Source organism: Aspergillus sydowii (genome assembly GCF_001890705.1).
Source record: "Aspergillus sydowii CBS 593.65 unplaced genomic scaffold ASPSYscaffold_1, whole genome shotgun sequence".
In the NCBI taxonomy this organism is placed as follows: Eukaryota; Fungi; Ascomycota; class Eurotiomycetes; order Eurotiales; family Aspergillaceae; genus Aspergillus; species Aspergillus sydowii.
Genome location: NW_024467859.1, coordinates 673435 through 686330, shown reverse-complemented (window position 1 = coordinate 686330; position 12896 = coordinate 673435). Strand labels below are relative to the sequence as shown.

The 12896-nt window shown below is 50.8% G+C and overlaps 6 protein-coding genes across 6 annotated transcripts; 2 read left to right on the top strand and 4 right to left on the bottom strand.

Annotated features, from left to right (window-relative positions):
- Window positions 1-1660: 1660 nt before the first annotated feature.
- Window positions 1661-5018, bottom strand: ASPSYDRAFT_83549 (nucleoporin Nup84/Nup107 family protein; the record flags this gene model as incomplete). Its single annotated transcript, XM_040851235.1, has 5 exons — window positions 1661-2010; window positions 2070-2519; window positions 2569-4617; window positions 4666-4888; window positions 4956-5018. 5 exons carry the CDS (start codon window positions 5016-5018, stop codon window positions 1661-1663), a joined length of 3135 nt encoding a protein of 1044 aa, XP_040707293.1.
- A 308-nt stretch (window positions 5019-5326) lies between these two features.
- ASPSYDRAFT_38047 (uncharacterized protein) lies at window positions 5327-6121 on the bottom strand. The gene is made up of 5 exons (XM_040845631.1): window positions 6064-6121; window positions 5969-5985; window positions 5863-5913; window positions 5797-5809; window positions 5327-5746 (listed from the first exon to the last, which is right to left on the bottom strand). The coding sequence occupies exons 2-5, from the start codon at window positions 5969-5971 to the stop codon at window positions 5574-5576; spliced, it is 240 nt and encodes a 79-aa protein (XP_040707292.1). The 5' UTR covers window positions 5972-5985; window positions 6064-6121; the 3' UTR covers window positions 5327-5573.
- Window positions 6122-6270: 149 nt separating this feature from the next.
- ASPSYDRAFT_74342 (SUMO family protein SMT3) lies at window positions 6271-7138 on the top strand. The gene is made up of 3 exons (XM_040850771.1): window positions 6271-6343; window positions 6438-6717; window positions 6799-7138. Exons 2-3 carry the CDS (start codon window positions 6496-6498, stop codon window positions 6853-6855), a joined length of 279 nt encoding a protein of 92 aa, XP_040707291.1. The 5' UTR covers window positions 6271-6343; window positions 6438-6495; the 3' UTR covers window positions 6856-7138.
- Window positions 7139-7249: 111 nt separating this feature from the next.
- On the bottom strand, window positions 7250-8465 carry ASPSYDRAFT_236946 (uncharacterized protein). The gene is made up of 2 exons (XM_040844125.1): window positions 8246-8465; window positions 7250-8071 (listed from the first exon to the last, which is right to left on the bottom strand). The coding sequence occupies exons 1-2, from the start codon at window positions 8274-8276 to the stop codon at window positions 7425-7427; spliced, it is 678 nt and encodes a 225-aa protein (XP_040707290.1). The 5' UTR covers window positions 8277-8465; the 3' UTR covers window positions 7250-7424.
- Window positions 8466-9153: 688 nt separating this feature from the next.
- Window positions 9154-11726, top strand: ASPSYDRAFT_53170 (putative succinyl-CoA synthetase subunit alpha; the record flags this gene model as incomplete). Its single annotated transcript, XM_040848638.1, has 9 exons — window positions 9154-9325; window positions 9454-9548; window positions 9607-9750; window positions 9807-10189; window positions 10239-10449; window positions 10524-11110; window positions 11181-11212; window positions 11280-11572; window positions 11637-11726. The coding sequence occupies 9 exons, from the start codon at window positions 9154-9156 to the stop codon at window positions 11724-11726; spliced, it is 2007 nt and encodes a 668-aa protein (XP_040707289.1).
- Window positions 11727-11955: 229 nt separating this feature from the next.
- Window positions 11956-12650, bottom strand: ASPSYDRAFT_53169 (adenylyl-sulfate kinase; the record flags this gene model as incomplete). The annotated part of the gene is made up of 2 exons (XM_040848636.1): window positions 11956-12583; window positions 12643-12650. 2 exons carry the CDS (start codon window positions 12648-12650, stop codon window positions 11956-11958), a joined length of 636 nt encoding a protein of 211 aa, XP_040707288.1.
- Window positions 12651-12896: the final 246 nt, after the last annotated feature.

Sequence of the window (12896 nt, the reverse complement as noted above, 5' to 3'; positions counted from 1 at the left end):
AAACCCTGAAAATTAACAAGCCACGCCTCCACGCTGGAATTAATCTCGCGAATCATTGACCCTCTTTTCTTCCCAACTTGAGCCAATTAATAATTCGAATGAGAAATGAATGCTGAAGACCGGTTGATTTCTGAATTAGCAAAGAAATAGTGCTCTGAATTCGGCGCTTGGCGGAGGCTGTGCAGTCTGTCCATCCCCACTTCATTTCTTCTTCTCGCCTTCCCTTGGATGCCCGTCCATTATTGGCTCCCCGTCCATTATTGGCTCCAGGTGATTAATCCCTGCTTGCAGTCAAGACTTTGGCTTTTCTCTAGTCTCGACGGTCAAGGGACTCTACTGCCTGATTTGGCATGGATATTTGGCTCTGGGCGATCGCTTCACTTCGATCCTGGAGACAACAGTCAAACAAGGATACAATCGTACCCGTGCAAGGAAGGGTCTGGGGATCCCTGTTTCGGGCCAGTGACGATCCTGCAACGCGCCTCGGTACCAATCTCCTCGTTTGTCGATGCCAAGTGTGAAGTCTTTGAATTATGAGAGCTCCGGTCTCGAGAACTTGACTGCAGCAAAACCAAGAATCACAAGCATTCAAGAATCATCACCGCCAATTCTTGTCTACTTAACCCCATGGCCACGACCAACATGACGTGTATTCCGGCCTCTTCAGCTTAATCCCGGACAGCCTCAAACCCGATAGGTGAACTTGCTAACTCCAACCCCCATATCAAGGCGTCCAACGGAGTGTCTCCGTTTTAAGGTACACTCCGGTGTCCGAGGCTATTACATCTGGCGCGATCCTGATCCTGATTAAAGTGAAACGGCGAGTGATTCTATCTGCAAACTTGATCGGGAGATATTCGATTGCCAATCAAACATCGAAAGTGCAAACGGCTGGTTGAAGAACCCATGAACCCGTCCTCGGTGTCCTCATGTACTCACCATAATCGTATACTAATTCTAAGACCTGAACGCGTAACGTGGGTCGAGACGCCGCAACGGCCTCGTCAATCTCAATGTCTCACTTCAGTTATCCCACACCCGTCCGTCTCCATAGCTGCTTAGTTTTTCGAACATGGTCCAGGCGGTATCTCGGCCAGCCGTCAGCCGTGCGGTGGCTGTGATCGTTATGCAATCGAGCTGAACTATTGACAGACATCGACCCGGCTACTATAGATAGATTGATCAATATACACCGTAAATATCTAAAACAGTCAAGAGATAGCCAAGACAAACGCGGCAAATAAACTTCTAAGCTCCATATTTCAGTTTCTCGGCTTGTATCCTATTATAGAAAACACCTTGTATCACTCCCAGAACCCTGTCCTAATGCAATCGAAATGAATCTCCCAGCCATCCATACCAATCCCTCCAAGACATCTCACTAGGTAAAGAGAGACAACGACAAAAGGAGACAAGTATGTAAGTAGTGGAAATACAAAAGAGATAAGGAAAAAGGAAACGGTACAAGCAAAAATAGAAACGTTGTTGGTAATGTACAATCCATCCATGCTGAAATTGATAGAAAATACATAAATAGGTACGTACGGCCACTCTTAGTAGTAATCCGTACCTACTGAGTAAATAGTGGTGGTACTCCAGCTTAGCGGGCACAGTAGTAGTGGTGCGGTTATGCAAGTCGAGTAAGCAATCAATAAGGCCCTTACCGCGCCTCACGAAGCATCATCATATCCTCTTCATCCATGGGCGCCTCCACGTTCCAAATGGCGAGCGACTCGCCGCCCAAAAGCCTCGTGCCGGGCTTCGCGCGCGCATTAATCATCGCCTTGCTCGAAAGCGCCAACGCATCCGTCAGCTCAGCCATCCGACGCGACGCTACAAAGGCGCGCGTCAGCAGCTCATTTTCGGCGACTTGCATGGCGAGGTTCATGCATTGGACTAGAATGTCGCTGCTGATGACATGCGCGGAGTAATAGAGGGCGCTGTGGTAATCGAGGAAGAGTTCGGGTATGTAGGTGTTGCGGATTTCTTCTAGTGCGGCTTGTTCTTCGTCTATAGAATTTCAGTTAGTGAGTGTGGTTTGAAAGTAGACATTAAGGCAAAGTGCTTACCGCTTTGGCCGCTGATTAGCCAGTCGTATAGGACTGCATCAATATGCACGCTGACTCCGTCTAGCGCATCCTGCAGTTCCGCAAGGAGGTTCTTGATGGTTCCCGAGTCGCGCCGGCGTTTGCTGCTATCGATTTTCTCGCATACGCCACCAAACTTCTCCAATGCGTCGAAGGCGAGGATAAGTTGTTCTAGATCACGCATAGTCCGCGACTGTGCGCAAAGAAGTCTGGTTTGAGCAGTCGACGGCAAGCTGTTACTGCTAGATTTATTCCGCTTGTGCCCGTATGCTCGCGCTTTGGAAGGGCTGGACGGTTCTGGGGTGCCGATATCCAACTCTTCCTCATAGTCCATAGCAAAATCAGCGATATCGAATCCGAAGGATTCTCGAGAAATATCCGATAGTCGCATTCGCCTACTGAGTTCCCTAGCTGCAGGGAGTCTACCAGAAACTTTTGAAGTGTTAGCAACTATTCTACTGCAGAAGATGAAGAAACTTACTGTAGAACTTCCGGTAAAGCGTTGCCCCAAGGAAGCAGATTCGACCCCATTGCCCGTCGACATAACGAAGCCATTCAAGACTGCGAATGATTTTCTCGTCTTTTCTTGAAAGGTCCGTTCCAATAAAATCATGTTTGACAGGCACCAGCTCGCGGTTCCCATCCTTACGGGTCACAACTTTCGGGAACTGCTTGAGAGACCTTGAATGATCAATAGCAGATTCCCCAGACGTAACCGTCTCCCACTGTTCACGAATAACCGACTCGACGTCAATATCGTACTTGTGCATCATCTGAACTTGATATCTCCTGTCTCTAGGATCAACTATCTCGATCAGAACATCGCCAAGCACAGAGTACAACACGTGTTCGGGAAGACGACAGGCATAGAGTGGAATCAGATCAGGGCGGCGAGCTTCCTCCAGGTTGGCAATATATCCTATCAAATTCACAGACGCGATGTCATAAAATTGAGTATCACTTCGCACATAGCCGATGGAGTTGGTGATGATAAAGAGGTGAGTAGCAATCCTCAAAGCATCACCATCCTCAGCCGCAATGAGAAGAGAGTCATCAACGTAGTTCGGTGAAAGGTCGGGTATAAATGAAGGCTGATTCCTATTGATAGCTGCTTGCGAAACTGCCGCGGCCAATGATGCGAAGAAAAAATCATATCCTTTACCCAGGATCGCAGCTTGGATTGTACGGTAGGGGTTTCGAGCCTCACCTCCGATACGCTCATGGCCCCTGGTGTATTGCACAAACTTATTGAAATCTGCGTAGCCCGCAGGCTCAGGCGTGAAAACCATTGGGCTTGTAGGAGAATGGTTGAGCTTTCGCTGAAATTGCTTGCAGAACCCCCTGTAGCGGGATAGGACGACATTGTTGAAGTAGACATACAGATAGTCGTCCCAGCTCTGGCACACCTTGAAGGCCGCTTCTGACTCGCCGCACAACAGCCCGTAAACGGCACGCTCGAAATCTTCGGTTTTGGAGTCTCGTGCCAGACTTGAACAAGCGGACCTCCAGGAATCTTGAGAGCGCCAGTTCATCATCCGTGTAGTTGAATCGTCAATAGGCGTGTCTCCACCTGAGTTTGGATCAACGCTGGAACCGCAGATACTAACTGCCCGCCAGTTCTCTAGTCGATCTGAGGCCCATTCTCTGATTTTACTCCAGTTCTCCCCCTGTCTAAGCATTTTCCAGCAAGTCATCCACGTGGCACGCTCGTAGTACTGATCCTTTCGTTGGAGGTTCTGTTTTTGGCGGGTAACGGCGTCGGGATCCAATTGTGTAACCAGGGGCTCGGATTGTTCAGAGGTTAGCAATGAAGCTGTAATCCCTGGGTCATTCGGCTCGAGAGGTTGAGGCCAGGCGCGCAGTCGCTTTTGTCCCTTAATGGTTTCCTTGGTGTAAAGCCATCCATGAGTCCATGAACCTTGTCCTCTCTCGGCCTGCGCCTCTAGTTCCGATATTAAAGAGTCGATGTCGAGGACAGAGTTCCGCGCTGTGTATTCCAGCCACTTCATTGCAAGAACACATTCCACCGCGTATTGATCCGCCTTCATGAACTGGTCCCATACTTCACGATCCGACGAATATCGATGCAGTTTTTGAAACACGGTCTCTTGTGATTGCCGGAAACTTGCCCTGCTAGGAGGGTCATCGATACTGATAAGGTTAAGCAGAAGCTGCCAAGTGCTTGCTTCCAACTGTAACCGTTGCAGTTCTTCTTCGGTCTTCGCATCGGTCTGAGAAACGCCGTTGGTTTGGTTGAAGCCCCAGCTTCCTTTCGCTTTCTTCAGTGTCTCCTTCTTAGAGATGTCATGCATTGCATCTTCCGCAATGGTCTGGTATCCCTTCACCAAGTGGTAGACTGCCTGGTAACTCCCAAATTCGTCAGCGCGGTTGTCCTTTTGTCTGAAGCGGTCCAGCTTTTCCGCGAATGCTTCGATTTGGCGCGTAACACGGTCGGCAGTTCGACGGAGGGGGTGCAGAGCTTGCTGTGCGCCTGCTGAGGTGAAGAACTCGGAGGCGGCATCAAATCCATCTGTAGCACGGTCAGAGATGTATCGAAGCTCGTGTACGAGAGGCCTACTTTGCCCCTTCGGAGATCCGGGAAGAATAAGAGGTGATTCGCTGCCATTCATATGGGATGCGTCTTCCTCGAGCTCTCCGTTCTCATCTCCGTCCATTTCCTCGTCATCGTCCTCGACTTCTACCCCTTCTTCGTCCTCACCTACTTCTTCCTCCTCATCCATGGGCTCATCGTCATCATCATCGATCTCGATAATCTCGGTATTGTTTGGTGGCTGTTGGTTCTGCGTAGCAAAGAGGTGGTGTGTTAGAAGCGCTCGAAGAAGATCTGAGCTCGAAAACAATACTCACATTGAATGACGTGAAGCCAGAAACAGGACCGGTAGACCCGGCAGCTCTACTCAAGGGAGCCATGAGCTAGACGATAGTGGAAAGACAAAACTCCCAGCAATGGGCTGGGGGGAAGCAGAATGCAGCTGCGCGACAGTGTTTCTGCCTCTTTGCGTTGTCACCGCATGAATTCTTGTTGGCCCAGCGCGCTGTTTTGGTCGGGCAAACACTAGACCACAACGGGACTAGTGTTGTGTTCTCCGCGCCTTAAAAAATCTCTCGGATTTTCTGCCGCTCGTTTTCTTCTTTTTCTTTTCTTCTTCAATGTCAATTAGGCAATCATTAGAGTCTCGGAACGAGCGTTTTCAATCTTCGTTCAGGTCAATCGGCCTCTTGCGTGCTCAAGATTGTCTTAGAACAATTCAGCAGTTCTTACAACTAGTCTTGCTCTTCACTTTACATGGGAGCCCAGACTGCAAGGGAATTGTTACAGCACACTCCGCAGCTGTGTAGCGTTCATTCAACACGCAAGCTTAATTCCAGTCAAGCAAAGCTTCTGGGTTCTCGATGTATTTACACCCGCGAGATCTAGTATGTACATCGTATCTATAACAGGGCAAAAAACGTAGGCGAAGAGTTTTAAGTTTCTTGTCCACGCTGCTTCATCTTGAGCTTCAGCAAGTTGGGTTTGGGGCAGCTCGGAGTTTTCGCGTCGTCGCCTTGTTGTTTGTAAAACGCATTGCAGCATTCATACAAGGCGTTTATCTGATCCTGGCACTTTTTCTCTTGATAGGAGTTCTTGGTCAAACACGCTGTAGCTGTTAATGCCTGGTCGATATGTGCCATGGTTCGGGATGTCTACCTTGAATGGCGCACTAAGTATGGTCAGCAACGGTTGAAAGACAATCAGAGGAAAGTGAGACCATACTGCTCGCGGATGGCAAGGAGGATCAAACGCTATATCTTCCTTTAACCCGCCCTGTAGAGCTAGATGTTATTATCCGGCTTTATCCAGGTGTATATCTGCTCCTTACCATGATGTAATGGAGTACTTCAACAATGTTAGCAGCATTTACTGTGAGTGAGGTGAAGATAAAAAGAAAGCAAAGATATCCTCAGAGAAGCTTACATCAATTCAATCAGAGTAAGAGACAAAGTTTTTGGTTGGTTAGGATTGTTAATGGCAGGATAACTTGATGCTCCATACTTTCATTCACCTGCATTCAAACAGACTTGCGCCGCAGAATAGATTTTCCGCGGCTCTTCACTGGTGGGGGCCTTGATCACCGTCTCGTCGCCTCCTACATTAATCTCATTGACACCCTCATCTTCTTCCTTCTCTACTTGGTCTTTTACATCAACATCCTCTTCAAACCGCGGCCATTTTATCGTGACACTCCAGAAGTTCTGTTAGTACGCTCCCAACCCATTCGACTTCCACATCGTACCCCGCACCAGATCGCATCACATTCAACCGATAACGAGACTAACGAAAGGTTACAGACTCCTCCCAAGCCAATATTCGCTTCTCGCCACCACATTCACAGGAAACACCGCAACCATGTCCGATACACCACAAGGAGGCGAGGCCCCAGCTGGCGCTGTCGAGCACCTCAACATCAAGGTCACTGATAACAACAATGAGGTTTTCTTCAAGATCAAGCGGTCGACTCAGCTGAAGAAACTCATGGATGCCTTCTGTGAACGGCAAGGAAAGCAAGCCTCCACCGTCCGTTTCCTTTTTGACGGCACCCGAGTGAGACCGGAGGACACGCCTGACACTGTATGTCCGATTGGGTCCTTCATGCCGAATTCTAAATTCACAATATGAATACATGTGGCTGACTCTTTTCCCTTTTTCTAGCTGGATATGGCGGATGGTGACACTCTTGAAGTCCACCAAGAGCAGATTGGAGGCTAGGTGGGTGCGCTGTCTCTCGACGACGATATCTACGATTCGATCCACACATTTCCCGTCACGGCTGCCGCTTTCTCCTTCGGGAATCATGCCTTCTCGTATTGTTTCGGAGATGAGCCATCGTGTGGTCGATGCTCGTGTTTGATCTTGGCTCAAAACGGGGGGGTTTCTTCTGATTTGGAATGGGTTTCTAGCTTTGATGACGAGGGAGTCACACGACATAATGGGAAAAAGATACAGCGGACTGCTTGCGTGCTCTAGTTATGACTGCTTCCCTTTTTTTTTTAATATTCTCTTTCGATAGATCAGAAGGCCAGCGTTGGCGCATATGCGTTATGCTAGTGTCTTTCATGTTATCTTCGAATAATGACATGACCACAACATCCTCTACAGCAGTGCCTTCCTTGTATGAGTATACATGATATGTTGCGCCTGAAGATCAAAACTCCACCCTCCAAAACATCACATACAAAGTCGGTTCAACTCCACATTACCTTCAATTGACAAATGCACTGTAAATGACGACGGAACAAGAACGCAGTAAACAAACAAACAAACAGCCGATGAGGCACTTAATCATCCCAAACAGCAGCCTTCGCCTTCTCCTCTTCCTCTTTTAGCCTGGCTGCCTCCTCTTTCTCATTATTCCGTCGTCTGATCTCCTGCTCCTTGACAGACCGATCATACGCCCGCTGTTCCTCCGTCCGCTTGGGTGCTCGGATCCCCAAGGCTCCGGCAATCAACCTGCCAGCAACAGCAGTCTGCTTCTCCGGCCGCCGATTCGGGTCTCGCGGGCCAGACGTAGAACTAGATCTGGACGTAGCAGAAGACGTCGGCCCTCCATACCTGCCCGTCGCAGCAGCCCAGGGCTGCGACGTCTGCGGCGAGATGGGTGTAGGAGGGGGATCGAGCGGCCCCTCCGCCACAGCGGGCGATGTGCCCAGGCTAGTATCTGATTCTGCGGAATTGGATGTCCCCGGATCTACCTCGTCCTGGGCGGACTCCGCGGGAGAGGATTCGTCGAGCTCATCTTCCCAGGAGTCGACGACGACAGGGGTCTTCTTTTTCTTGGGCACGGGTGCGGCGGTGTTCAGAGAGGTGGTTTTTATTTTCGGACGCGGGATGTCGGGGATGGAGGAGGTCTTTTCGCCGATGTGGAGTTCGCGAAGGGAAGATTGGAGCTCGGAAGTTGCTATTGCTGCTGAGGTTGGACTTGCGGCTGTGGGCATTGGGAATGGTTATCAGCAGGGATTTCCTGGATTAAAAAAAAATATGTACGGTGTATGTATGTATGTATGTATGTATAACAGCTCGGGAATGGGCAAGATGTCAAGTGAGCAAGCAAGCTAAACGAGAGAGAAGAACAGAAAGGAGAATGAAAGACAGAACACACCCTTTGCGCCCGACGTGGGCTTCGAAGCCATCTCAGCAAGCACTTTTTAAACGGAGTAACGACCTTCAGGCCCAATGTCTGGACCGAGTCGATATGTGGGTGTAGTTTATTAATAGTCAAGGGTGAAATAATGTATGGCGTCAGTCTGGAGTTTGCTGCGTTTCACTTCAACCCCGCCTTGTTTGGTTGGGTCTCGTGATTGGGATGGAGGAAATGGAATGGAGTGACAGCTCCATCATTGGGGGTTCATTTCGCCGGAATGGGCGCTGGCTGGGATTCTGGGCTCAGAGCGACCGCAGAGCAGGCCGATCGCTCATCGACTGAGATCTACGTCCCAAAGGATGGCGCGAGGTGTCCCAGAGGCTGCATGTGCACACCACATGCTGCAGGCTATGCTAACTTGCTAGATTATGGTGGACCGCGTCCGTAGTTGTATCACACTGAGGTCTACTTGCATGCTCCAGGTAATTCCGCACGAGGCTGGGTTTATTTCGTGGTCGGCTATTTGGATCAAGAGGCCGTGTAATCCCCTGGTCGACGGGGCGGCGATATGGACGCAAAACGGCTATCTGGACCAGCTTTCATGCGCGGCAACACGTGTGCAGCGGGCACCTGTCGCTCCGAGAGTAAGGCAGCGCTCAGTTTCCGAGAAGACCAATCACTGTCGAGTCTCGTTCTCTCGAAATCTCGGAAAGATTCGGCAAGAAGCCCGAGACCGGCACGGAGGTTCGAACGCCTTTAAGACCCCAGATTTCCCTAGGTTTATTTCCCCCGAAGCCTCTTATACTCCACCTGGAGCTCAATTGTTCTTGTTTCGTTGTTAGATTGCTTTATTAACTTAAAACGTATCCTTGGTTTACGAGAGCTCATTTCCGGCGCCATTGTCCCTTGCCTGTTTACGCTTCGCAATGACCGGGTTGTGCTCGTTAACTGTGCGGGCGCAGAGAACACGACTTCTGCGAGCCTCAGTAACGCAAGCCAAGCACTTTTCCAGCTCGCCGCGGCGCGGCGATTATGCGGATACACTTCCGAATCTTAAGATTGGTGCACACACGAGAGTTCTCTTCCAGGGGTTTACAGGTATGCATCGCCGATACCGGATGCTCATTCCACTATACTTACGATGTTGCAGGCCGACAGGTATCGTCCGGCCCGAAATCAACAACACCGGAAAATACTGACGAGCTAGGCTACGGCAAATGTAAAAGAGTCTCTAGAATGGGGGACGAAGATTGTTGGGGGTGTAAAGCCTGGCGTGGAGGGCGAGCACCTTGGACTTCCTGTTTTCCCCTCAGTTAAGGCGGTGCGGCCTCCAATGCCTCTATTATTGCTGAAGTTCAACACTCATATACCCATGACAGGCGCAAGAGCGAGCCACGCCAGATGCGTCGGCAATATACGTGCCAGGAAACCAAACGGCAAAAGCAATTGAAGAGGCCATCGAGGCTGAGATCCCACTGGTCGTTGCAGTAGCAGAGCACGTTCCGCTCCATGACTTACTCCGTGTACGATGGGCCTCATCTTCCTAACGTGGCTGATCAGATACTTATCGAATAAATAGCTCCACTCAATCCTCAAGACCCAATCCAAAACTCGACTGGTCGGGGCAAACTGCCCAGGTATTATTTCTGCCATTGGGAAATGCCGCATTGGATTCCAGCCACTACCTTGTTTCGCGCCCGGAAATGTAGGTATTGTCGCGAAGTCGGGCACTCTGAGCTACGAGACTGTTGCCTCTACTACACGTGCCGGACTGGGCCAGAGCCTTTGTATCAGCATGGGAGGAGATCCCCTCGCAGGTACCAACTTCGTCGACGCTCTAAAGGTATTCGAAGAAGATCCAGACACGGAGGGGATCATATTGGTGGGTGAGATTGGTGGAACTGCCGAAATGGATGCAGCAGAATGGATTACGGACTACCGCCGCCGAACCGCGAACCCGAAGTATGCCCTTAAATCTCCGTCTTGAATTATATGTATACTAACGTGGCAGACCGATCATGGCTTTGGTCGGTGGCCGCCAAGCCCCCCCTGGCCGGATCATGGGTCATGCAGGAGCCTGGACGGCGCCTGGAGAACCGGGACCAGAGGAGAAGTATAATGCACTCGAGCGCGCAGGTGCAGTCATGGTGAACCACCCAGAAAAGTTTGGTGAGGGCATGAGAACCCTTCTCACCAAACGCTCTAGCGCTCTAGGCCCAGGCGTAAGTGCCCCATATAATCATACATGACGATCAAAAAAGACTTACAGCCGCAGTCTTCCACCTTTGGAACACAGAAAAGAGGCATACACACAATGAGACGGCCCACCTCCACTCCCAGACACCAACAAATGCCGCTCCAGAAAATGCAATCCCGAACTCTGTACATCAAGCAATCCCAAGCTCTCGACATCCTCAAGCAAAAGGCTATCCCTGTCAATGAGAGCGCCGAATCACCCTCAGACCTTCACCTATCCCTCACAATTGACAGGACAGCCCTTACACCTAGGCTAGTCGCCTCGTCATCTGCTGGCTTCGAGCCTGGCAACTCTGTTCGTCTCCCTTTCGCATACGCCACAGAGAGCTTTGGCGCTTCAGACCCCATAATCGCAACCCTTGCCTTTCAGCTACAACTTCCGAATGCAGCACACGCAAAACTTGCAGAGCTTGTTCAGGCGCTTTGGGAAATCTTCAAACAGAAGGAGGCCTTCGTGCTAGAGGTCCGGACGTCCGAGTCCCTAGAGGTGCGCGGCGCAAGATTCGGATTCGATGACGCTGCGTTTCGAAGCTCAGGACGGCAGGAGGATATCCATAAACTGAGGAACGCCAAGGAGGAAGTGCCCGAGGAGGTAGAAGCTGAGAAGGACGGGATTGTCTACGTCAAGTATGTTCATCCCTCATCTAGATTTACATTGTGTATGGTTGATTAACCCCAACTAACCTGAACTTTGTAGACTGGAAGGGGAAGGCAGCATCGGAACCTTAGGTAAGACAACGAAAGCATACCCATCCACCAAGCGGACATGCTTTGTTAACAACCCCACCTCGCGCAGTCAATGGCGCTGGCCTAGCAATGAACACCATTGACGCACTCTCTATCCACGGCGGCCACTGCGCCAACTTCCTCGACACGGGCGGCAAAGCCACCACCGAGACCGTCAAGTCCTCGTTCCGAATAATTACCTCTGACGCGCGTGTGAAGGCCATCTTCGTGAATATCTTCGGCGGCCTCACGCGGTGTGACATGATTGCTGAGGGAATCATCATGGCGTTCCGGGATCTGGAGATGAGTGTCCCTGTTGTTGTGCGGTTGAGGGGGACGAACGAGGAGAGCGGACAGAAGATGGTGGGTTACTCCCTTATAAAACGCATATGGGTAAGAGGTGTGTACTAATGTGGTTGTCGTGTAGATTGCCGAGAGCGGGCTTCCGCTGCATGCGTTTGATAGTTTTGAGGATGCGGCCAAGAAGGTGATTAGTCTTGCAGAAGGTGGGAAATAGAGCCGTGTATAGAAAGTGTATATAGGATCTAGATGTAGAGGATTGGACGAGCATAGTAATATGAAAGTAGTACTCAGTCAAATGTACAGACACTGGTATATAAAATCTATCTGCACGTATGTCTATCCAGCGACATACTGATCCATAAAAGCCCGCGCGCAACAGACGCAAAATAAACTATCTACACCGAAATGTCTTTCACAAAATACAGAATCCAAGGATAACAAATCTACTCCTTCTTGGGGGGAAGGTATCCCTGAGCATCAAGGTACGCGATAATCTGCTTAACAGCCTCCTGCACAGGCAAGTCCACATTCTTGACGTGAACCTCTGGCTTCTCCGGCGCCTCATAAGGGCTGCTAATACCGGTGAACTCCTTGATCACACCCTCACGAGCCTTCTTGTACAGACCCTTAGGGTCCCGCTGCTCCGCAACCTCAATCGGCACATCAATGTAGACCTCAACAAACGGCAATCCAGTCTCCTCACCAGGCGTGGGGACCTCGTGCAGCTTGCGGGCAGTGTCACGGTCCGCGCGGAAGGGAGAGATGAACGAGGTGATGGCGATAGAGGCCGAGTCAGCGAAGAGCTTCGCAACCTCCGCAATGCGGCGGATGTTCTCGTTGCGGTCGGCGTCCGAGAAGCCTAGGTCCTTGTTCAGGCCGAAGCGGACATTGTCACCGTCTAGACGGTAGGCGGAGACGCCGCGCTCGCGGAGCAGCTGGTGCTCGAGCTCGACGGCAATGGTGGACTTTCCGGAGGCGGAGAGACCGGTCAGCCAGATTGTAAGGCCGCGCTGGTTGCGCAGGTTGCTGCGCTCTGTGCGGGTGAGGGCAGAGGCGTGGTAGGTGATGTTCCTGACGGATTTGTTAGTCGGTGAAACGGGCTGGTGGTTTCGGGTGGTGGGGGTGCGTACGTGGCCATTTTGGAGGTGCGATGGGGTTGACCTGGCTTCCTGGGAGAACTGGTATGATTGACGAAGATAGAGAAAAGGGAAACAAGTTAAGGAGAGAAGAAGAAAAAGAAAGGAGAAGCAGAGGATAGGAGAGGGACGGGCTGGGACGAGAAAAATAGGGCGGGACACCGACAAAGATTGGCGGGGCTCCCTCCGAGCGCGGGGGACGGCACTTACGTACGCAGGTCGCAGGTACTTTCCAAGAGTCCAAGACT

Bases quoted from the DNA above. Each gene is read 5' to 3' on its own strand.
- ASPSYDRAFT_74342 (XM_040850771.1), top strand. From the start codon at position 6,496: ATGTCCGATACACCACAAGGAGGCGAGGCCCCAGCTGGCGCTGTCGAG. The intron at 6,718-6,798 runs GTATGTCCGATT...CCCTTTTTCTAG, and splicing joins CGGAGGACACGCCTGACACT to CTGGATATGGCGGATGGTGA.
- ASPSYDRAFT_236946 (XM_040844125.1), bottom strand. From the start codon at position 8,276: ATGGCTTCGAAGCCCACGTCGGGCGCAAAGG. The intron at 8,072-8,245 runs GTGTGTTCTGTC...CAATGCCCACAG, and splicing joins GCCCACGTCGGGCGCAAAGG to CCGCAAGTCCAACCTCAGCA.